Source organism: Zophobas morio, unplaced genomic scaffold (genome assembly GCF_036711695.1).
Source record: "Zophobas morio isolate AGI-343-1 ecotype UQ-CSIRO unplaced genomic scaffold, CSIRO_AGI_Zmor_V1 ptg000040l, whole genome shotgun sequence".
Classification (NCBI taxonomy): Eukaryota; Metazoa; Arthropoda; class Insecta; order Coleoptera; family Tenebrionidae; genus Zophobas; species Zophobas morio.
The window spans coordinates 5,687,478-5,712,435 of NW_026972145.1; the positions used below are offsets into that span (position 1 = coordinate 5,687,478).

General features: G+C 32.7%; 4 protein-coding genes across 4 annotated transcripts; all 4 read left to right on the forward strand.

Annotated features, from left to right (window-relative positions):
* The first annotated feature begins 1,271 nt into the window (after window positions 1–1,271).
* LOC135140747 (cytochrome P450 4c3-like) lies at window positions 1,272–8,508 on the forward strand. Its single transcript, XM_064071424.1, has 6 exons — window positions 1,272–1,550; window positions 1,606–1,803; window positions 1,854–2,039; window positions 2,087–2,677; window positions 2,727–2,906; window positions 8,221–8,508. The coding sequence occupies exons 1-6, from the start codon at window positions 1,400–1,402 to the stop codon at window positions 8,385–8,387; spliced, it is 1,473 nt and encodes a 490-aa protein (XP_063927494.1). The 5' UTR covers window positions 1,272–1,399; the 3' UTR covers window positions 8,388–8,508.
* A 564-nt stretch (window positions 8,509–9,072) lies between these two features.
* Window positions 9,073–10,802, forward strand: LOC135140749 (cytochrome P450 4c3-like; the record flags this gene model as incomplete). Its single annotated transcript, XM_064071426.1, has 6 exons — window positions 9,073–9,157; window positions 9,204–9,398; window positions 9,450–9,635; window positions 9,686–10,273; window positions 10,323–10,502; window positions 10,556–10,802. Coding segments are annotated over 6 exons (1,401 nt in total), but the record flags the coding sequence as incomplete, so codon positions are not given.
* A 6,254-nt stretch (window positions 10,803–17,056) lies between these two features.
* Window positions 17,057–19,630, forward strand: LOC135140746 (cytochrome P450 4c3-like). The gene is made up of 7 exons (XM_064071423.1): window positions 17,057–17,325; window positions 17,424–17,621; window positions 17,673–17,858; window positions 17,907–18,497; window positions 18,559–18,738; window positions 18,791–18,950; window positions 19,546–19,630. Exons 1-7 carry the CDS (start codon window positions 17,175–17,177, stop codon window positions 19,610–19,612), a joined length of 1,533 nt encoding a protein of 510 aa, XP_063927493.1. The 5' UTR covers window positions 17,057–17,174; the 3' UTR covers window positions 19,613–19,630.
* Window positions 19,612–21,687, forward strand: LOC135140367 (cytochrome P450 4c3-like). The gene is made up of 6 exons (XM_064070860.1): window positions 19,612–19,680; window positions 19,789–19,948; window positions 20,000–20,185; window positions 20,512–21,099; window positions 21,149–21,328; window positions 21,382–21,687. Exons 1-6 carry the CDS (start codon window positions 19,612–19,614, stop codon window positions 21,474–21,476), a joined length of 1,278 nt encoding a protein of 425 aa, XP_063926930.1. The 3' UTR covers window positions 21,477–21,687.
* The last annotated feature ends 3,271 nt before the right edge of the window (window positions 21,688–24,958 follow it).

A 24,958-nucleotide genomic window follows, 5' to 3' on the forward strand; every position in this document is an offset into this window, starting at 1 on the left:
TTGGCAGAAATGTGAAGAAGGGGGGACCATTGGAAAAATTTCACTTTTCAAAAAGTTGTCTAAAAATTCTGAAAAAATTCAGGGACCTAGTTCTCGACATGCTGATTCCAAAAATATAAGGTGTTGATGGCCTCGGAGCAACATTTTCGGAAGAATCGCCACGAAATGTGAATTTTTGAGAATTTCTAATAATCGCGATATTTCAACGTTCGATTCCGGAGAAACGGTTTCATTAATCGAAGAAATGAGGCCGGAACTGATTTCAAAGAGCTCGATATCTGCAAAAAAACTACATTTAGTGAAGTTTCTAAAATGTCAAAAAGTGGCCGAAATTTGAAGACGGAAAATTTTCACTTTTAAAAAGTTGTCTACAAATTGTGAAAAAATTCAGAGAGGTAGATCTCGACAAGCTGATTCGAAAATTATGTAGTGTTGACGGTTACGGAGCAACATTTTCGAAGGAATTGGCATGAAATGCGAATTTTTGAGAATTCCTAAAAATTTTGAAATTTCAACGGTCGATTCTGGAAAAACGGTTGTACTTATCAAAGAAACGAAGCCGGAAGTGAGTTGTAGATCTCAAATTTTATGCGAAACAATGGGTAAATAATAATAATGTGTTTATTGCCCAACAGCTCATAAGAACCTATTACAGAGCAATTGATACAAACTAAAATATTATCAACACAAAAAAAGCAAAGTAAATAAATAAGTACAAATAAATATACCGGATACCTGAATAATAAGTCTAAATTAGGAGTTTTTTTTATTATTAATTAAATAGTTTTAGTAAATAATGTTGTTATCATTAATGCCGGCCTCTGATTACACGGTTAAAATCGTACACAATTATGTGTTTGTACCATTTAGCGCTGTCCCTGGAAATTGTGTTGGTTGGTATAAATTGTTAACCATTTGTATTCATGTTTTTTAAATACGTTAAAATTTTGTAGGTAAAAAATTTGCAATGCTAAACATGAAGGTGACAGTTATGAAAATTTCGCAAAAGTTGGGAATGGCTGCTATGTTGGAATCTTATAATGGAATACGGCGAGAGAAAATGAAAATTAACAAATTAGGAAATGAAAAATAAAAATCATGAACAAAAAAAATTGAGAAAACGACAAATTAAAATCGGAAAACTAAAAATTGAGTAAAATCGAAAAGTTCTGACCGCTTTTTTTTTTGTTATTTAACTATTACTTCTAGTAAACAACGTTCTTATCATTATTATCGGTCAGATTCCACGGTAAAAGATGGTCACCTTTGACCTTGTTGTTGTTCTGTTTGTTTGCGAATCAACTCCTTGCAACACCACGATTGAGGCGAGTTTTCACTATCAATTCGTTCTTCCACAGGTGCATAGTGAAAAAAATAAATGTTAACCTCGATTTGAACAATGTTTTTTGTCGTGGTTTTAAGCGTGCTTTCCTTGCCATTCCTTTGGTGGTATTTTTTTCTACAAAAATTTAAATCTCTTAGCGTCATTCCTGGTCCACGACCTCTTCCACTTATTGGGAATGCATTTGACATCGGCGACACACCCATAGGTGAGTTTTTACAAAAAAAGTTTAATATTATTCCATTTTTAAAAACTGGTTTTAGCTCTGCTCAACAATTGCGCGAAGTTGCTAAATCAGTATGGAGACGTTTTCAAAATATTCATCGGCAACGAATGCAAAGTTTTCATTGCAAACGCAGATTTTCTCGAGGAAATCATGAGTTCGAATGTGCACATCACCAAATCGAACACGTATGATCTTTTGAAGCCTTTTTTGAACGATGGACTGTTAACGAGCAGGGGTAAGGACATCATCGCACGTAATTTTTTTCTTACCGTTAATTTAACTAAGGATCGAAGTGGAAAAAACGCAGAAAGATGATAACGCCAACATTGCATTTCAAAATATTGGATCAATTCCTTGAAGTTTTTAACTCAAGTACTGACATTCTTATCGCGAAATTGTCAAGCGAAGTCGGAAAGGACTGGACAGACATTTACCCTTACATAAATCTATTTTCGCTTGACGTAATCTGCGGTAAGTTTCCACTTTTTTTTTTAATTTAATAAAAAACGTAACAACAGAGACAACAATGGGGGTGAAAATTTCCTCTCAAGAGGGCAAAAATTCCGAATTTGTACACGCTCTTTCTCACTATTTTGACATCTTGGTGGTGCGTGCATTTTCTGCGTGGAAGAGATTCGACTTTCTTTTTAAATTTGCCGCGGAATATCCCTTACAAGAAAAATACGTGGAGACTTTGCAAAAATTCTGCAGTAGCGTCATTGAGAAACGCCGCTTAGAAAAAAGCCCACAAGTCGTAGAAACAACTTCAGATCTCGGAATCAAGCGACGAATCGCATTGTTGGACTTGTTGCTCGAATCAGACGACTTGACTAACGACGATATTAAAGAAGAAATTAACACTTTCATGTTTGCGGGTCACGATACCACGACTTCTGGAGTCACCTTTGCATTGTTAGCATTGGCAGAAAATCCAGAAATACAACAAAATGTGTACGAGGAAATTTTGGAGGTAGTTGGTGAGGAAAAGTACGTGTCGATGCAACATTTACAAGACACGAAATACTTGGAAATGGTTATCAAAGAGGTGCAACGGAAGTACAGTTCAGTGCCTTTTATTGAACGTCAGCTAGAAATGGATGCCACTATATGTAATATTTTTTTATTGAAGAGGTTTCAATATTTAAATATGTTTGTCAGGTGGTGTTCATTTTCCCAGAGGTGCCACGTTACATTTGTATCTTCATGGCGTTCACCACAACGAAAAATATTTTCCCGATCCGGAAAAATTCGACCCCGAAAGATTTTTGCCTCATAGACAAGCAGAAAGACACAACTACGCTTTCGTGCCTTTTAGTGCTGGTCCTAGAAATTGTATTGGTACGTATTGTTATTCATAAAGAGCGGATTTTAGGCTAAAAAAGCCAAAATAAGCGATTAAAACGGGGGTTTAATCATAAAAAAAATATTTTCCAAAAATGTAACTCCTAAAGTGTTTGAGATTATCTGTTAAAGCTGGGGAAACAGAAATAACTAGCAAAATGCAAGTGCAGTAAACCACTGCTTGCTTAAAAAAGATTCTATAGGAAAAGGTTAAACTTAGCCCCGCCCACCCACCCGTTCTCTAATTTTGGTTTTCATAAATAGGAAATAAATGTTCTAGCAAATAAATAGTATAACAAAAAAATTACGGTTGATATAAAACTTTGATATGGACACATAAAAGCGGCCATTCGTCCGATGGGCTCGATTACAATACTTTGGTCATTTTTAAAAAGGCACAAAATACTAGATGATAAACAATTTTTAAATCACTTTTACTTTTGAACTTCACTTTACTAAAACCCAACACGAACTAATTGACACAGGAAGAGAACTCAAAAAGAAAGTTGTAGGAGGGCTTGGTGTATCACTATGAAGTGGTGGTACTGTACGAAAGGGGGTAAAAATAGTCTGTAAGCACGTGATGTCGATAAGGTCGTAAACGGACGTATTAAGGGGACTCGCTAGACGAGGTATAACATTTTTTTGGTTTTTTGTATGAAAAAAAATGATATTAATATAGATGTATAATACATCAAACTGCAGCTTTTTTCATATTCTAGAGCGCAGAGACCAGTTCAATCAATTAAAAAAATATGGCTGAGAAATATCGTAAAAAAAGCACCATCGTATGTTTTATTTTCAAGTAGAATCATCATAGAATCGCTTGAAAATTCGCACATGGATAAAAAATCACTTTTTACAGGCCGCAGAGTCATTAAATGTTTGTTAGTGGTACAATTTGTTTAAATAATAATGTGTTTATTAAAATCAAAATATACCACAAATTAATGCAAAATACGTCGAATAATTTTAACAGGAATATCAGAGGAAAATTACTGATCTATTGGTTAGCAGAGTTTTTAACAAAAACTAACAATTATTGAAAAAAATGGGTGTCAATTCGACAGATTTTGAGCCGTTAGTTCAGTACTTTGCCGATAGGAGCGTCACTAACATTTACGGAAGCGACTTTCCAGGTAACACCCTTATCGCCTGCTCTACCATAAGCTGATTGTTAGCGTTCTCGGCTGATTTTTCTAATTTATGATAAGTTTTATAACGTCAGCTGAAAAGTTTGCCGAATAATCCTATTTAAAATGTATAAAATATGATGAGTCTCTTCTTGTAATTTATCGTTCCATTCATATTTTTTTGATTCGGATATACAGGATGACTCAAAAAATTATTATAATGAATGCGCAAATTTATTTTATTGATTTAATCAGGAACTACAAAACCGAATGCTTTGAAATCTAATGTGAAAAAAAACATAATAGGCATCCAGTCGTCACGTTTCCGATAGCGAGGGAAGTACTGTCTAAACTCTTTAGACCAATTTTTTTGATTTTCCCAATTTCTCCATTTCTCAATTTTTCAATGTTTCAGTTTGGGATTTTTTCACTGTTTCGATTCTTTAATTTTCTTTCCAATTTTAGGTTTTTCAATATTTCAGCTTTGGAATTTTGCAATATTTTGTTTCTTCAATTTTTCAAATTTTTGATATTGTGTTTTCTCGGTTTTTAAATTTTTCGATATTTTAATTTTTCAGTTTTTAAAGTTTTAGGTTTTTAGATTTCTCACTATCTCGACTTTTCGATTATTCAGTTCCATGATTTTTCAGTTTGTCGAATTTTTAAATTTTAGATTTTTTGTTTTCTTTGATGTTTTGAGTTCTCGATCATTCGATTTTGTGAGTTTTCAGGCTTGGATTTTTTTTGTTGTTCAATTCTTGGATTTTAAATTTTTTTTTTTTTAATTTTCCTATTTATCAACTTACTGGGATTTCAATGTTTTGATTTTTTGATTGTTCAATTTCTCGATTTTTTGAATTTTTAGTTTTTGATACGATTTTTTTTTTCAAAAATTTTCAGTTTTTCAATTTATTAACGTTACGATACTTCAGTTTTGCTCGATTTAGATTTCTCAGTTTTTCGACATATTATTATTACTGTTGGGATTTTTCAATTTATCGATTCTTCGATTTCTCGATTCTTCATATTTTTGGTTTCTCGAATTGCTTCATTTTTCGATTTCTCAATTTTCCGATGTTTCAGTTTTACGATTTTTAATTTTTTTTATTTTTCAGTTTTCAATTTTTGACGTTTTTAATTTTTCGATTTCTCAATTTTTCGATTAACTGATTTTTTTATTTTCCCATTTCTCTATTTCTCGATTTTTCAATTCTTCCTTCAATTGTGATTTTTCAATTTTCGATTTCTTAATTTTTTAATGTTTCAGTTTTGGATTTCTTCACTTTTCCGATTCTTCAATTTTCTTTCCATTTTTCAGTTTTTCAAGATTTCAGTTTTGAATTTTTTCACTTTTTCGATTTTTCAATTTTCCTTCCATTTTTCAGTTTTTCAGTATTTCAGCTCTGGGATTTTGCAATGTTTCGGTTCTTCAATTTTTCCATTTTTTGATGTTTCGATTTCTCGGTTTTCAATTTTTGAACATTCCGATGTTTCGATTTTTCGACTTTTTGGCTTTTCGAGTGTTCAATTTTTTGATTTTTGAATTTTAGATTTTTGTTTTTTTGATTTTTTTGGTGTTTCGATTTTCCAATTCTTCAATGTTTCGATTTTTTAATTTTTCAATTTTTCGAATTTTTAAATTTTTTATTTTTCTTTTCTTTTATTTCTCAATTTTTGGATTTTTTTAATTTTACATTTTTCAATTTTACTATTTTTTGATGCTTGGATTTCTCAATTTTTCAAGTTTTCAATACTCAATTTTTCAGGATTTGAATATTGAGAACTTTTCAATTTCTGGATTTTCAGTTTTCAGATATTTTAATTTTTTTATTTTTTTAATGTTTCGATTTATGGGTGTTTTGATTTTTAGATTTTTAAAGTTTTTGATTTTTCGATTTTTCCGATTTGTTGTCTATTTTAAGTATATTTCATTTTTCAATTTGCGCCTTCTGCACCTTCGACCAATTTTTATACTTAGCACGTAGGGTTCTTACTAAGCATTCCTTATTTAACTGAACAGTTATTATTTCACCAAGCATATATTATTTTTACTGAGAATTTCTTTTTTAACTGAGCATTTATTATAAAATCTAAAATTTAAAACAATGAAAAGTTAAAATATCCTAAAACTGAAAAATGGAGAAATCCAAACATCAAAAAAATAAAAATTCGAAAATCTAAAATTTAAAAATCGAAAAACTGAAAAATCAACGAATCGAGAATTCGAAAATTAAAAAAATTGGATAATTGAAAAATCGGATAAATCAAAAATCGAAATATCGAAAAATCGAAAAACCGAAAAGCAAAAAATCGAAAAACCAACAAATCGAAACATTGTAAAATTCAAAAATTGAGACATCGAGAAATCGAAAAATCAAAAAATTGAGAAACCGAAATAGGCCATAATCGAAAAATCGAAAACTTAAAAATGGAAAAATTGATAAAGCTAGAGACTGAATAATCAAAACATCGAAACATCCAAATCTCAATAAATTGAGATCTCAAAAAATTTAAAAATTCGGAAATTTGAAGGATTAAAATATAGAACTGAAAACTCGAGAAACCGAAAAATCTAAAAATTAAAAAATTAAAATATGGAAAAGTTGAAATATAGAAGAATTGAAAACTCGAGATATCGAAAAACCTAGAATTTAAAAAAATGAAATATTAAAACATCGAAAAGTTGAAAAATTGAAAAATCGAAGCATTAAACAGTCGCAGAGTTGAAAAATCTAAAGTTTACAATAAATTGACAATTTATCAATTCAAAAATCGAAAAGTCGAAAAATTGAAATATTGAAAAATCTCATAACTGAAAGAAATATTCAAAAAATTGAGAAATTAAAAAATTGGAAAATTGAGAAATCGAAAATCTAAAAAAGCAAAATCGAAAAATCGTAATCTTAAAAAATCGAAAAATTGAAGAACTGAAGATGTGAAAAATCGAAACTTTAGGAAGTCCAGAAATGGACAAATAAAAAAATACTTTGAAAACCGGGAAACTGAAACTTTAGAAACGTGAAAATTTGAAAAATTGAAAAATCGAAATATTTAAAAACCGTAAAATTGAAGAGGACAAAAATTGAGAAATCCTATCATCGAAACATCGAAAGATTAAGAAATCGAGAAATAGAAAATTTGAAGAATGGAAGAATCGAAAAGGCCCAAAATTGAAATATTGAAAAATTGAGACATTTAAAGTTGAAAAATCGAGAAATCGACAAGCCGAAAAATCCCAATCACGTATTTATAAATCAGAAGATACTAGTTCAAGAAACAATTAGTTACCTCGTATTTTTGGAACAAAATCTACCAAAACGTCGGATAACAGCAATTGTCTTTCATAGAAACAAACAGTCTTCAAAGCAGTCTTTAACAACTCGATATTACAAACATACATCTTAAGTTCTTAATGCGTTTTTTTCTGTCTTGTAATTATTTGTAATGTCAACGCCGAAAGTTTATGTCATTCTGTTATTTACTTTGAATATATATTTTCATTTTGTGTTAATATTTTTGTAACATCACGAATCTAAATTTTACTAAATCTTGTAAAACTAAACAATTATACCAGATTAAAAATCCTTGGAAAGTTTCTGTCAGTCTTCAGATATAGTCAAATAAAAATAGGTGTCAAATTCATTTAAATACAATTCTTTCGTATCACGTTACAACGCGTTGCTTCATATTTTTTATGTCAAGTATATTTTCATATTTTGTACATATATTTTTATACACATTACTGTTTACGGAACAATGTTAATTATGGATTTTGGATAACTCCTCGTATAAGAGCAGAGTGAAGGGTGTATGCCTTTGCTAATGTTTGATGGCGCCATCTGATGTAGAGTAAAATAAACCTAATACGTTGGCTCACTGTAGTGAAAATGCGCGTTGACGAAAAATTTGTCCCACGCCCCCTGGATTCCTTGTCCTAAAGCTCACTTTTTAGGCGAAGTAAAATTTGTATTAGGTTGTCCAACTATAATATACTTAAACAATGATTTAACACATCAAAAGCAAGAGACAACTTGTGTCACTATCCCTAAATGGGTGTTTAAATAATTATTTTAAAACCTACGTACGTACTTACCTACAACCAAAATTAAGACATTTGCCCTAGAATCCGCTCTTTATATTCAGGTTTTTCCATCACCTTAAAATGCGTTGATTTTCAGGTCAAAAATTTGCAATGTTCGATATCAAGGTGCTAATCATAAAAATTCTGCAGAAGTTTAAAATTCTGCAAGCCCCTGACTACAAGCCTCAGCTGGGAATGGCTGCAGTGTTGAAGTCTTACAATGGAATGCGGCTTCGGCTTACGCGAAGAGATAGCGGAAAATAAGTTGTAGCCACTTTTTTCGACAAATAATAAATCTTGTCACTTACATTCAAATGTAAATATAACACTCTTCAAGGTGAACAATTTATAAAACAAAAATAAATTAAAAAATGCATTACAAAAATCTGGTTTTTTAATTGGGTTTGCTTAAAATTCTTAATTATTCGTGGAATGGGTTTTTGTTTAATCGTGATTTGATATTTGCAAAATCATTAATTAAATCGAAAGAGATCAACAAGAAGTGTACTGATATATATATATGATATGAATCTGTGTTCTATGGTTGTCTGCAACCTTTTTTTCTAGGTAATAAAACTATTAAATGAAAATTAAAATATGTAGTTATTGTATTATTAATGTATCAGATATTATGAAGTGGTTTATGTCCGAGGATATAAACTTCAAATAATACCCGTGGTACATACAAAATTTTAAGGACTAATTAAGATGATTGTAAATTCGCATTTTAACATCAAGAAATTTATTAATAAATTATTCTTAATTACAAAAACAAGTCATTCCGTTTTTATGAAAGCTGAGTACAAAAGACAAGTTTATCATAAAATAAACTTGTTTTAAAGTCCTCGAAGCCAACTTGTTTGCAATCGAACTGAAAAAATCAGGAGAATGTTCCAATCATAAAGGATGTTTCGATAAGTGCACAACAGAAAACTCATCTGTTCGGTAATGTCGACATTCTCTTAGTGTCATTCCTGGTCCAAGGCCTCTTCCACTTATTGGAAATGCATTCGATGTTGGCAACACACCCACAGGTGAGTTTTTACTGTTGTTCTTTATTATTCAAAGAGATTATTTCAGCTCTGTTTAACAACTGCGTAAATTTGCTAAGCCAGTATGGGGACATTTTCAAAGTATTCATCGGCAACGAATGCAAAGTTTTCGTTGCAAATGCAGATTTTCTCGAGGAAATCATGAGTTCGAACGTGCATATCACCAAATCGAACGCATACAAGCTTATAAAACCTTTGAAGTTTGGACTAGCAACGAGCACGGGTAAGGCCAACATCTCATTTATTTTTTCTCTTTAACGTGAATTTAAATAAGGATCAAAGTGGAGACAACGTAGAAAATTAATAGCGCCTACGTTTCATTTCAAAATATTGGACCAATTCCTGGAAGTTTTTAACGCAAGTACTGACATTCTTGTCACGAAATTGTCGAGCGAAGTCGGAAAAGACTGGACGGACATTTACCCTTACATAAATTTACTTTCGCTTGACGTAATCTGCGGTAAGCTCGCACTTCTTTTTTTTAATAATTTAATAAAAATGTAACAACAGAGACGGCAATGGGGGTGAAAATTTCCTCTCAAGAGGGCAAAAATTCCGAATATGCACAAGCTCTTTTTCGCTATTTAGACATCGTGATAGCTCGTGCCTTCTCTGCGTGGAAAAGATTCGATTTTCTTTTTCAATTTTCCTCGGAATATCCCCTGCAAGAAAAATACTTGGAGACTCTGCAAAAATTTTCGACAAACATCATAGAAAAGCGTCGCCTTGAAAAAAGTCAACAAGTCGTAGAAAAAACGCCAGACTTTGGAATCAAACGAAGGGTGGCATTGTTGGATGTGCTGCTCGAATCAGACTTAACTAACGAGGATATTGAAGAAGAAATTAACACTTTTATGTTTGGGGGTCACGATTCCACGTCTTCTTTGGTAACCTTTGCGTTGTTAGCACTGGCGGATAATCCGACAATACAACAAAACGTGTATGAGGAAGTTTTGGGGGTAGTTGGTGAGGCAAAGTACGTGTCGATGCAGCACTTACAAGACACGAAATATTTGGAAATGGTGATCAAAGAGGCGCAGCGGAAGTACACGTCAGTGCCGTTTGTCGAACGTCACTTAGAAGAAGACGCCACTATATGTATTTTTTTATAATTCATGTAGTTTAAATGTTTAAATATGTTTGTCAGGTGGTATTGATTTTCCAAGAGGTACTACGTTGAGTTTGTATCTTTATGGCGTCCACCACAACGAAAAATATTTTCCAGAGCCGGAAAAATTCGATCCCGAAAGATTTTTGCCTGATAGACAATCAGAAGGGCACAACTATGCCTTCGTGCCTTTCAGTGCTGGTCCTAGAAATTGTGTCGGTACGTAATGTTGCTTATAGTTTTTTCACACGTGAAAATGCGCCGTTTTTCAGGTCAAAAATTTGCAATGCTCGATGTGAAGCTGATAATCGTAAAAATTTTGCAGAAGTTTAAAATTTTGCAAGTGCCTGGCTATAAACCTGAGTTGGGAATGGCTGCACAGTTGAAATCTTACAATGGAATGCGACTGCGGCTTAGGCGAAGAGATACTAAGAACTAACTTGTAGCCACCGTTTTCGGCAGTTAATTAACGTTGTTACATAAATTCAAATGAATAAATTATGAAGAGAAACGATTAAATGTCATTTTCCTTCCAGTAGGGACTTCCGAGAAGGTTTTACATTTTTAAATAAAGAGTGGGGTATTTTCGTCTTTTCGAGAAGAAAAGAGAAAAAAAAATTTATAGGGTCAAGTTTGGAATCGAACGTGCGACGTCCGGTCGGCATTGCTGACTCGTAAGCACTAGACCACGACCGGGATGCCTTACGCTAATGGTAAACTGTTATTATAGCGTGCATTATGTTTTGTAAAAATTTGGACGGTTAGGGAAAAACTCAAAGCGGATTCGTACGCTAATTCTCAGTAAAAATAATATATGCTTGGTGAAATAATAGCTGCTTAGTTTAATTAATAACTGTTCAGTTAAATAAGGAATGCTTAGTAAGAACTCTACGTGCTAAGTATAAAAATTGGTCGAAGGTTATTTCGACAGAACTTCCCTCGCCCGTCAAGTGCACCACAACAAATAATACTCCCGCAGAAGGCACAAAAAATTGAAAAATGAAATATACTTAAAATAGAAAAAGCGAAAAATCAAAAACTTTAAAAATCGAAACATCAAAACACCCAAAAATCGAAACAATAAAAAATCAAAATCCAGAAATTGATAAGTTCTCAATATTCATCAAATCCTGAAAAATTGAGTATTGAAAACTTGAAAAATTGAGAAATCCAAGCATCAAAAAATAGTAAAATCGAAAAATGTAAAATTTAAAAAACCCAAAAATTGAGAAATAAAAGAAGAGAAAAATCAAAAAGTTAATAATTGAAAAATTGAAACATTCTAAATGAAAAAAAAAATCGGTAAACCGAAAAATTGAAAAATCTAAAAATCGAGAAATTGAACGATCTAAAAATTAAACAATTTAAAAATCGAAGAATTGGAAAACCAAAAAATCTAAACCGAGAATTTAAAAAATGGAATAGTTGACAAAGCAAAACATCAAGGAAAACAAAAAAATTAACGGAAAATCTAGAACTTAAAAATTCAAAAATTAAAATACCTATCGAAAAATTGAAAAACCGAGAAATCGAAACATCAAATAATGGAAGAATTGAAGAACCGAAACATTACAAAATCCCAGAACTGAAATACTGAAAAACTGAAAAATGGGAGGAAAATTGAAAAATCGAAAAAGTGAAAAAATTCAAAACTGAAATCTTGAAAAACTGAAAAATGGAAAGAAAATTGAAGAATCGGAAAAGGGAAAAAATCCTAAACTGAAACATTGAAAAATTCAGAAATCGAAAAATTGAAAAATCACAATTGAAGAAAGAATTGAAAAATCGAGAAATAGAGAAATGGGAAAATAAAAAAATCAGTTAATCTAAAAACTGAGAAATCGAAAAATCTAGGAACGTCAAAAATTGAAAACTGAAAAATTAAAAAAATTAAAAATCGTAAAACTGAAACATCGGAAAATTGAGAAATCGAAAAATGAAGAAATTCGAGAAACCGAAAATATGAAGAATCGAGAACTGAAGTATCGTAAAGTTAATAAATTAAAAAACTAAAAATTCAAAAAATCGAGAAATTGAACAATCAAAAAATCAAAACATTGAAATCCCAGTAAGTTGATAAATAGGACAATTTAAAAAACAAATATGTTAAAAATCCAAGAATTGAACAACAATAAAAATCTAAGCCTGAAAACTCAGAAAATCGAATGATCGAGAACTCAAAACATTAAAGAAAACAACAAATCTGAAATTTAAAAATTCAACAAATTGAAAAATCATGGAAGTGAAAAATCGAAAAGTCGAGATAGTAAGAAATCTAAAAACCTAAAACTTTAAAAACTGTAAAATTAAAATATCGAAAAATTTAAAAACCGAGAAAACAATATCAAAAATTTCAAAAGTTGAAGAAACGAAAAATTGCAAAATTCCAAACCTGAAATATTGAAAAACCTAAAAATGGAAGAAAAATTAAAGAATCGAAACAGTGAAAAAATCCCAAACTGAAACATTGAAAAATTGACAAATGGAGAAATGGGAAAATCAAAAAAATCGGTCTAAGAGTTTAGACAGTACTTCCCTCGCTATCGGAAACTTGACGACTGCATGCCTATTATGTTTTTTTTTCACATTAGATTTCAAAGCATTCGGTTTTGTAGTTCCTGATTAAATCAATAAAATAAATTTGCGCATTCATTAAAATTTTTGAGTCACCCTGTATATCCGAATCCAAAAAATATGAATGGAATGATAAATTACAAGAAGAGACTCATCATATTTTGTACATTTTAAATAGGATTATTCGGCACACTTTTGAGCTGACGTCATCAATTTTTTGGAGGGGATAAGCAATTACATTTTGACTAAAAATGTATCATGCTCTTTATAACCTTAAAACATTTGCAAGATTTCAAAGCATTCGGTTCTGTAGTTCCTGATTAAATCAATAAAATAAATTTATGCAGTCATTAATTTTTGGGGTCATCCTGTATATGCAAATCCAAAAAACATGAATGGAAATGATAAATCACAAGAAGAGACTCATCATATTTAATACAATTTAGATAGGATTTATTCAGCAAAATTTTGGGGTGGCGTCATCCATTTTTTAGGAGGGATGAGCAAATATATTTTGATCAAAAATTTACCATGCTTATGATAAATTTAAAACATTTGCAAGATTTCAAAGCATTCGGTTTTGTAACTGCTGATTAAATTAATAAAATAAATTTGCGCATTCATTAAATTTTTTGTCATCCTACATATCCGAATCCAAAAAATATGAATGAGATGATAAATTACAAGAAGAGAAGAGACTCATCATATTTTGTACATTTTAGATAGGATTTATTCAGCAAAGTTTTGAGGTGACGTCATGAATTTTTTAGAGGGGATAAGTAAATATATTGTGATTAAAACGGTCCTGGTTTAATAACAAAAACATATTGTTCGTCTATAAAACAAGTTCGTCTTAGACAAAGTATTCGTAAACAAAATATGTCGTAAAAAAATTTACGTATGCTGGTCCCGACTGCGATTATGGTTTAAATATTTTTTAGAAAATCCTGTCATGGACGTAGAAACATTTGTGACAGCCAAAGAGGTTTTTTTGAGAAAATTATCTTTGAATTTAGCCCAAATTGAAATAGACACTAGGCAACAGGCACATTTGGGCAAAAAAAGATAAATTAGGGTTACGGCTTCAAATTTTGGACGTATTTACAAACTTAGACCGACTACAGCAACAGCTAAAACTGTGGAGTCTCTGTTGTACAGTACATTTAGAGGTAATAGTCATACATACTATGGACAGCAAAATGAGGAAAAAGCTGTCAAGTGTTTTGAAATAAATAAAAATATAAAAACTGAACGGTATGGCTTGTTTATTTCAAAACAATTTCCTTACTTGGCTACTAGTCCAGACAGGGTTCTAGAGGATAAGAGTGCATTCGTCGAAATTAAATGCCCTTCAAAATCGCAAGATTTGTCTCCCGAAGAAGCGGTTAGAAAAAAAAATACTCAAATTTTGTACATTGACAGACAGAGAATTGAAACTAAAAAAAAATCATGATTACTATTTTCAAGTCCAGGGACAAATGCTTGTTACGGGTATTTCACAAGTTTATTTTGTTGTGTGGACACCCAAAGGAATAAATATAGAAAAAATTTATAAAGACGAAGAAATATATGTAAAAACAGATTTTACTTTGGCGCATTATTGGCCAAAATAATTGATTCAAGAAGAAAGAGGAACCTGCATTTGCGAGAGATTTTTTTTAAATAAATAAAATTTGTTTCTATTTTTTTTTGTACTTTAATAATTTATTACGAGTACATTTTTCATCACCAAGACTTGCATATTTTTATTATAAATATATTTTGAAAATGATCTCTCGGCAAATGAAAACATATACGAGCACTTTTTTCGAGTAAACAATGAAGGGAGAAGTTACTGGGCGTAGGGCTTTTTTAAAACACCTCCTTTCTGGGATAAGTAGTGGATACACTTAGCTACTTATACGTGTTAAACAAAAGCTGTATTTTATATATTTTTTATTATTATTATAAATATGTTTATTAGTTTCATTAATTAAGAAAGCAAAATATATATTAACAATAATATTACAACGAATTTTTAGTAATCATGTGTATTGAATTCAGGATTCTGAGTGGAGTAAAAATATTATAGTTCCCCAGTTTTAATTCGGTTTTATGATAGTACCTCATTGCGTAAAAGTTAATAGATTACTACGGCCGGTCCTGGCGGCTCGTTATAAAACTGAGTTCTTTGCCATAAATTAGAAAAATCAGCCGAGAACGCTAACAATCAGCTTATGGTAGAGCAGGCGATAAGGGTTTTACCTGGAAAGCCGCTTCCGTAAATTTTAGTGGCGCTCCTATCGGCAAAGTACTGAACTAACTGCTCTAATTCTGTCGAATTGATACCCACTTTTTTCAATAATTGTTAGTTTTTGTTAAAAACTCTGCTAACCAATAGATATTCCTGTTAAAATTATTCAACGTATTTTGCATTAATTTGTGGTCCACCAGCTTCGGAGATTACATGTCTAATAAAAATAGATACAGACAGCAGACAGATAGATAGTCGGACGGATACGGGTCATGAAACGTCGAGACTGTTTTCTGCGTACTGCAAGGGTCATGAAACGTCGAGAGAACTTAAGGCGAAAAAACGCGATTAATTAAAGCGACCAAAAAAATGACAACAAACACGAAAGGAAAATCCAACAAAAAATGGGACCTATAATGATCTAAAGTAAAATGAGTCAAAAAAGACTGAGAAAAAAGACAACGATGCCACACAAAAAAGTAAACAAAAAATATATACATAAAAAAATGTCGAGAAAGACGACAAAAAGGGAAATAGGTAAAGCAACACGTCATCACGAAATTTTGTTACTTAGAAATTATTATTAACTTTTGGAGGTTATTAAAATTCGCAAATTAAATTTCACAATTTTTCACACATTTTTGTTCTCTCTTTCGGGCAGTGGCGGCTCGTGACTGTCTGATGTGGTGAGGCGATGATAGAAGTTTGACAATAATATTATCAATAATAAAATTAATTAAATTAATGTGATTAATGCATATTGCTTGGTCTTAGTAGTTAGTAATGATAGAAGTCTTGCTTGAATACCGTTCATTTCCCAGTCAGTAGTGGGTCCTAATAATAGTAATAATAATAATAATAATATTAACACCCATAACACATTTAATCAACAATGTTTTACAAGTCAAAATTTTGTTTAAACTAGCACTTTCTTGGAGGGATTCGGCATTAGTTGTGTTCCTTTCTAAATCTTTTAAGCCCATGAAATTTTTAATGTGTACTTTGGAACTTTTATGTAACTTTGCACTTCGAATGAAATTCTTTAAATCGTTATATCCCGGAGACGTCGTCCATGTGTTTTTTACATTGCCTAAGAGTAGACACGGCCAACAATATAGACTTTCAGCATAAATATTACGGCTACGGCAGAGCCGTTTATGGTTCGTACCAGGCTGGTTTAAAAGACCTGTAGTACTGATGACATAGTCGCTTATCAATGGAAGTTAACGGTTTTGACTGTTCGATATTTAGCAAAATTTACCGACGTTCTAACTCGGTTCGTCGTGAAAACGGCGTTTCAAGAAGCAACATGACAATATCGTACTCGGGATTCATTTTTCACTCACCTGTACCCTGTACCTATGAAAGAGACAAAAACACGAAACACCAGCTCCTGGACTTTTATTCACGTTTATGCTAATTACCCACGCACCCTGCACCCCTTCCATTCTGTAAAATAAATGGGAAAATGATTTAATGGGTCCGCCGAAATTGGCCGAGAAGCATCGAAGATATCGCCTCAGTTCCGAGCGAATTCATGTATAGGAGTATAGCAGCTGAGTCATGGAAATCCGTGTCTGTGATTGGGCTTCATTGGCGCAAGTGAACCGACGCTCTGGCCGCTTCAGTTAAAGAATTCGGGGCATAAATCGTACAGTATTCAACGGAAAATGTCCGCAGAAAGTGTAAAAAATAAAAAATAATCTACAGATTTACCATTTCAACATATTTTTGTAACTAAAAATGCATTGAAAGCTCTTTTTTAATTATAAATTAAGTCAATCTGTTCTTAAGATATATGCTGTGAGGCGCCGCCTCACTTGCCTCATATGACGAGCCGCCACTGCTTTCGGGTATATTGGTACATAGGCAAATACATATTATTATCATCATTATTATTAATTCTTATCGTCATCATTAGCGTCACCTTCTGATACAACGTTCAATCCATCACTTCCGACCTTGTCGTAATTTTGGTGCCGAAGATTATCAACTGTTGCCAATGTACTTAAGACCGAGACGACTTTTCGTTTGTATCTATTCTTCGACTAGTGCGCAGCCAAATGTTAACATCGATTTGAACAATGTTTTTTGTCGTGGTTTTAACCGTGCTTTCCTTGCCGTTCCTTTGGTGGTATTTTTTTCTGCAAAAATTTAAATCGCTTAGTCTCATTCCAGGTCCGAGGCTTCTTCCAATTGTCGGAAATGCATTCGATATTGGCGACTCACCCACAGGTTAGTTTTTACGTTTCCCCCTCTTCCTGTTCTTTCGTATCATTCCTCCTCTTTTGAAATATTTATTTTTGGTTTACTATTCGAAGCGCCTGTTCCAGGTCTGTTCAACAATTGCGCAAAGTTGCTAAATCAGTATGGAGACGTTTTCAAATTATTCATCGGCAATGAATGCAAAGTTTTCATTGCAAATGCAGATTTTCTCGAGGAAATTATGAGTTCCAACGTACACATCAAGAAATCGAAAGCATACGACTCTGTGAAGCCTTTTTTGAACGATGGACTGTTAACGAGCACGGGTAAGGCCACCATAGCACGTAATTTTTTTCCTTACCGTTAATTTAACTCAGGATCGAAGTGGAAAAAACGCAGGAAGCTGATAACGCCAACATTTCATTTTAAAATATTGGATCAATTCCTTGAAGTTTTTAACTCAAGTACTGACATCCTTATCGCGAAATTGTCGAGCGAAGTCGGAAAGGACTGGACAGACATTTACCCTTACATAAATCTATTTTCGCTTGACGTAATCTGCGGTAAGTCCTCACTTTTTTTTAATAATGTAATAAAAATTGTAACAACAGAGACTGCAATGGGTGTGAAAATTTCCTCTCAAGAAGGCAAAAATTCCGAATATGTACAGGCTCTTTTTCATTATCTTGACAACACGACAGTACGTGGTTTTTCTGCGTGGAAACGATTCGACTTTCTTTTTAAATTTGCGGCGGAATATCCTTTACATGAAAAAAGCTTAGATACTTTGCAAAAATTTCCAACTGGCCTCCTAGAAAAACGTCGTTTAGAAAAAAGTCAAGAAGTCGTAGAAAATACTTCAGATATTGGAATGAAACGAAGAGTAGCATTGTTGGACTTGTTGCTCGAATCAGAAGACTTAACTAACGACGACATTAAGGAAGAAATTAGTACTTTTATGTTTGCGGGTCACGATACCACGACTTCTGCAGTTACCTTTGCATTGCTAGCATTGGCAGAAAATCCAGAAATACAGCAAACGGTGCACGAGGAAATTTTGGCGGTAGTTGGCGACGAAAAGTACGTGTCGATGCAGCACTTACAAGACACCAAATATTTGGAAATGGTAATCAAAGAGGTGCAGCGGAAGTACAGCGTAGTGCCGTTGGTCGAACGCCAGTTAGAAATGGATGCTACTATATGTAATATTTTTTTATTCAAGAGGTTTCAATATTTAATTCAATATTTAAATATGTTTGTTAGGTGGTATTGATTTTCCTAGAGGTGCTACGTTGAGTTTGTATCTTTATGGCGTTCACCACAACGAAAAATATTTTCCCGATCCGGAAAAATTCGATCCCGATAGATTTTTGTCTCATAGACAATCAGAAAGACACAACTACGCATTCGTGCCTTTTAGTGCTGGTCCTAGAAATTGTGTTGGTACGTATTGTGGTTTAGTTTTTTAAATACGTTAGAATGCGTCGTCTTTCAGGTCAAAAATTTGCGATGCTCGCCATGAAGGTGATAATCATAAAAATTCTGAAGGAGTTTAAAATTATCCAAGTGCCTGACCACAAACCTCAGCTGGGAATGGCTGCAGTGTTGAAATCTTACAATGGAGTGCGGATTCGGCTTATGCGAAGAGATACTGAGTAATAACTTGTAGCTTATAGCCACCTTTTTCGACAATTAATCAACGTTGTTACTTAAATTCAAATGTATAAATTCTGAAGAAAAACGATTAAATGTCTTTATGCTACTTCTAAGCCGATTGCTTTGAAATTTAGCAGTGTTTTGAGGTTATCGTGTGATAAATCGGTAACCAAAAGTTGTCTTTTCAAAAGTTTTATGACGCCACCTAAACATGTACTGAGTGAATCATATTTAAAATATCAATTTCAGAAGGTAACAAAAATGCCACTGAAAAGATGATTTTTTAGATTGTTTTTTTTTTCTTAAAAATTTTTGTACTTCTAAATTAAAAAAGTTGATTTAGTCATCACGACTCATTGAGATTGTAGCTGATTATTAGGTTCGCATTTTTACATCAGGAAATTTCTTAATAACTCCATTATTCTCAATTACAGAAACAGGTCACTCTTGTTTTAAAGTCCTCGACGCCAAGTTATTTACAATGGAATTAGAATTACTAGAATTCAGTCTTAAAGGGTGTTTCGATAAGTGCACATCAGAAAAATCGTCAGCTCGTAATGTTAACATTTATTGAAATCGTGCTTTTGGTTGTAGTTTCAACGGTCCTCTGCGTACCGTTTGTGTGGTGGTATTGTTTTTTGAAAAAGTTTCAATCTCTTAATGTCATTCCTGGCCCAAGACCTCTTCCACTTCTTGGAAATGCATTCGATGTTGGCAACACACCTAAATGTGAGTTTTTACGTTTCTCGCTCTTGTTGTTCTTTTCAATTATTTCGCTTCTCTTCTGAATTATTTATTTCAGCTCTGTTCAACAACTGTGTAAATTTACTAAGTTAGTATGGCGATATTTTCAAAATATTCATCGGCGACGAATGCAAAGTTTTCATTGCAAATGCAGAGTTTCTCGAGGAAATCATGAGTTCGAATGTGCACATCACCAAATCGAACGCATACAAGTTTATAAAACCTCTGAAATTTGGACTAGTAACGAGCACGGGTAAGGCCAACATCTCATGTATTTTTTTTCCTTACCGAGAATTTAAATAAGGATCAAAGTGGAAACAACGTAGAAAATTAATAACCCCAACGTTTCATTTCAAAATGTTGGATCAATTCCTGGAAGTTTTTAACGCAAGTACTGACATTCTGGTCTCGAAGCTGTCCAGTGAAGTCGGAGAGGACTGGACAGACATTTACCCTTACATAAATCTACTTTTGCTTGATGTATTTTGCGGTAAGAGTCCAATTTTTATTTTTTGAGCGTAAACTAAGTAAGTATTGTAATCGGATCCATCGGCCTAGGAAGTCTTGTAAATTTTCAACTTTTTATGACCCCTAAACTACGAAGAAATTAGTTGCCGGTTTCCGTTTATCTGTCTGTCTGTTTGTCGCCTCTCCGGATTTTTATTAAACAAATAATTTTCGACCGAAATTACTGGACCGATTATTTATTGTACATTCTACATGTTTTATTAGGCCGCACTTCAGGGACAAGGGAAGTTCTGTCGAAATAACTTTCGACAATTTTTTTTTAATATTTTAATAAAAATGTAACAACAGAAACCGCAATGGGGGTGAAAATTTCCTCTCAAGAGGGCAAAAATTCGGAATACGCACAAGCTCTTTTTCGCTATTTAGACATCGTGATAGCCCGTGCATTCTCTGCGTGGAAAAGATTCGATTTTCTTTTTCAATTTTCCTCGGAATATCCCCTGCAAGAAAAATACTTGGAGACTTTGCAAACATTTTCGAGGAACATCATAGAGAAACGTCGCTTTGAAAAAAGTCAACAAGTCGTAGAAAAAACGCCAGACATTGGAATCAAACGAAATGCGGCATTGTTGGACCTGTTGCTCGAATCAGACTTAACTAACGACGATATTGAAGAAGAAATGAATACTTTTATGTTTGGCGGTTTCGATTCCACGACTTCTTTGGTCACGTTTGCGTTGTTAGCACTGGCGGATAATCCGAAAATACAACAAAACGTGTATAAGGAAGTTTTAGAGGTAGTTGGTGAGGAAAAGTACGTGTCGATGCAGCACTTACAAGACACGAAATATTTGGAAATGGTGATCAAAGAGACACAGCGGAAGTACACGTCAGTGCCAATTGTCGAACGTCACTTAGAAGAGGACGCCACCATATGTATTTTTTTATAATTTACGTAGTTTAAATGTTTAAATTTGTTTGTCAGGTGGTGTTGATTTTCCAAAAGGTACTACGTTGACTTTGTATCTTTATGGCGTTCACCACAACGAAAAATATTTTCCCGAACCGGAAAAATTCGACCCCGAAAGATTTTTGCCTGATGGACAATCAGAAGGGCACAACTATGCCTTCGTGCCTTTCAGCGCTGGTCCTAGAAATTGCGTTGGTATGTAATGTTGCTTACAGTTTTTTGACACGTGAAAATGTGCCGTTTTTCAGGTCAAAAATTTGCACTGCTCGATGTGAAGTTGACAATCATAAAAATTTTGCAAAAGTTTACAATTTTGCAAGTGCCTGGCTATAAACTGATTTGAGAATGGCGGCACAGTTGAAATCTTACAATGGAATGCAACTTTGGCTTAGGCGAAGAGATCCTGAGAAATAACTTGTAGCCTTTTCCGGCAATTAAACAACGTTGCTACTTAAATTCAAATGAATAAAGTATGAAAAAAAACGATGAAATGTCATTTTCCTGTTACAAAATCATTTAATCCAAAAAACGCAAAGCGGAAAAAATGTGACAAAAAAAAGAGCTAAAAGAAAAGAATCCAAAACCGTCACGTATTCATTTTTACTTCCCGAGCGTAAGCAAAGGAAGTATTGTAATCGAGTCCGTCGGCCGACTCTCGATCTTTCATGACCCCTAGAAGACGAAGAAATAGGTCTCCCATTTCCGTCTGTCTGTCCGTCCGTCTGTCCGTCCGTCTGTCTGTCCGTCTGTCCGTCTGTTGTCCCGGATTTTTATTAGACAGATAATCTCCGAAAGTACTCGACCGATTGTTGTGAAATTTTGTACTTATATTAAGAATATCATGTAGATGGTAAAACGCTAACCAAAATTTGTCTAATCATCCCCACCACTAATGCGATGACGTCACTTCAAAATTGTACATAGTAAATGGGTTTTCAATTGTATAAAATAACATAGTCCTACACATGTCGTTTACGACTCCGAATTGAGTTTTTACCGGAAACGTCCAGATTTTTTGAAAAAAAATCAAAATTATAAAACAACATTTTGAAATTTAATTTTTAATCTGCTAACCAGAATGCTTTGAAATGTTGCAGATGTTTTAAGGCTATAAAGAGCATCATAAATCTTTAGTCAAAAAATATTTGCTTATCCCCTCCAAAAACTTGATGACGTCAGCTCAAAAGTTTGTGGAATAAATCATATCTAAAATGTACAAAATATGATGAGCCTGTACTTGTGATCTATCACTCCATTCATATTTTTTGGATTTGCATATACAGGATGACTCAAAAAAATTAATGAATGCGTAAATATATTTTATTGATTTAATCAGGAACTACAAAACCGAATGCTCTGAAATCTTGCAGATGTTTTAAGGTCATAAAGAGCATAATAAATGTTTAGTCAAAATATATTTGCTTATCCCCTCCAAAAACTTGATGACGTCAGCTCGAAAGTTTGCCGAATAAATCATATCTAAAATGTACAAAATATGATGAGTCTGTACTTGTCATTTATCACTCCATTAATATTTTTTGGATTTGCATATACAAAGTGACTCAAAAAAATTAATGAATGCGTAAATATATTTTATTGATTTAATCAGGAACTACAAAACGGAATGCTCTGACATCTTGCAGATGTTTTAAGGTTATAAAGGGCATAATAAATGTTTAGTCAAAATATATTTGCTTATCCCCTCCAAAAACTTGATGACGTCAGCTCGAAAATTTGCCGAATAAATCATATCTAAAATGTACAAAATATGATCAGTCTGTACTTGTGATCTCTCACTCCATTCATATTTTTTGGATTTGCATATACAGGGTGATTCAAGAAAATAAATGAAAGCGTAAATTTATTTTACTGATTTACTCAGGAACTACAAAACCGAATGCTTCGAAATCTTGAAGACATTTTAAAATTATCATAAGCATGGTAAATTTTTGATCAAAACGTATTTGGTCGTCCCCCCTAAAAAATTTATGATGTCACCACAAAATTTAGCTGAAAAAATCCTATCTAAAATGTACAAAATATGGTGAGTCTCTTCTTGTGATTTATCATTCCATTCAAATTTTTTCGATTTGCATATACAGGGTGACTCAAAAAAATTAATGAATGCGTAAATTTATTTTATTGATTTAATCAGGAACTACAAAACCGAATGCTTTGAAATCTTGCAGATGTTTTAAGGTTATAAAGAGCATAATAAATTTTTAGTCAAAATATATTTGGTCATCTTCTACAAAAAACTGATGACGTCAGCTCAAAAGTTTGCCGAATAAATCGTATCTAAAATGTACAAAATATGATGAGTCTGTACTTGTGATTTATCATTCCATTCATATTTTTGGATTTGCATATGCAGGGTGACTCAAAAAAATTAATGAAGGCGTGAATTTATTTTATCGATTTAATCAGGAATTACAAAACCGAATGCTTTGAAATCTTGGGAATATTCTAAAGTTATTATAAGCATGGTAAACTTTTGTTCAAAATGTATTTGTTCATCCCTCCTAAAAAAATTGATGACGTCACCCTTAAATTTTGCTGAATAAATCCTATCTAAAATGCAAAAAATATGATGAGTTTGTACTTGTGATTTATCATTCCATTCATATTTTTTAGATTTTCTTAAGAGGTGGTTCAAAAAAATTAATGAAGTCAATTTATTTTATTGATTAAATTAAAGGCAACACTTATTATTAGTATTACACCCCAACCAACCCAATTTGGTAGACACAAAATTTGTTAAAGGAAAAACTCGGTTGAAACATAAGGGGAGCACGCTTATTTACATCGACTTTAACATTACAGACCTGCATTTGTTTTATGCGTTCACTTGATTCCGCGAATGTGAAATAGACATGTTTATAATCAACCAATTGTGAATTTCACCGTCAAGAATTAAAATAAAACCCAATGTTTTATATAATAAGCGGAAGTCGAAGCAATAAAACCGATTGTCGTTTTGTTTACAGTTTCTCTGTTTGACTCTCACGTATGGTGTTACGCCTGTCATCTTAAATTAAGAATGTTTATACATACACGATTTTCAGTTGCCTCTGATACGTATACGTGAGTAAATTGTTTCGTTATTTTATTGATTATTACAAATCAATATTCAAACGACCCAATTCATTTTCCCGAAAATTTGAGAATATAATAATTTTATTCTTAGTATTACACTACATCTATGCCAACTGATATACGTGTCCTTGCAAAAATGTTGATGACGTCATCGCATTTTTTTTTTAAATTCCCACTACAAAAATGTAATGAGAAAAAAAACACAATAGGCATGCAGTCGTCAAGTTTCCGACAGCGAGGGAAGTACTGTCTAAACTCTTTAGACCAATTTTTTTGTATAGTGTGTATCCAATTTTTTTTGTTATTACCTTGTTTATGTTAAGTTTCTTCCTAGCTTTTGCATTTCTATGTTAAATTTATTGTTTTTCATGTTCTGCATTTAATAATTATTTTGTAAGGTCGAGTGGAATAGCCTACGGCTAGACTCCGCCTAATCATGTATTATTATTATTATTATATCATGAATAAAGTCCTATGTATGTATGTGTATATGCGGCAAAGTAATAGTTAATACACTGAAATTATTTTTTAATAATGAGGATAATCAGTAACAAGTTTTTCTTCCAATTAAGTACGTTTGACGGCAATTCGTGCGTCAAACAACGCATAATGCCTAATCGGAGACATCGCTCGAGTTTAAAAATTGTCACCTCAAAGACAAAGATCGCTGTCAAACTACTTCATTACAAAAGTTGTATTAGACCATAATCTTCAACTCTGCCACTGACT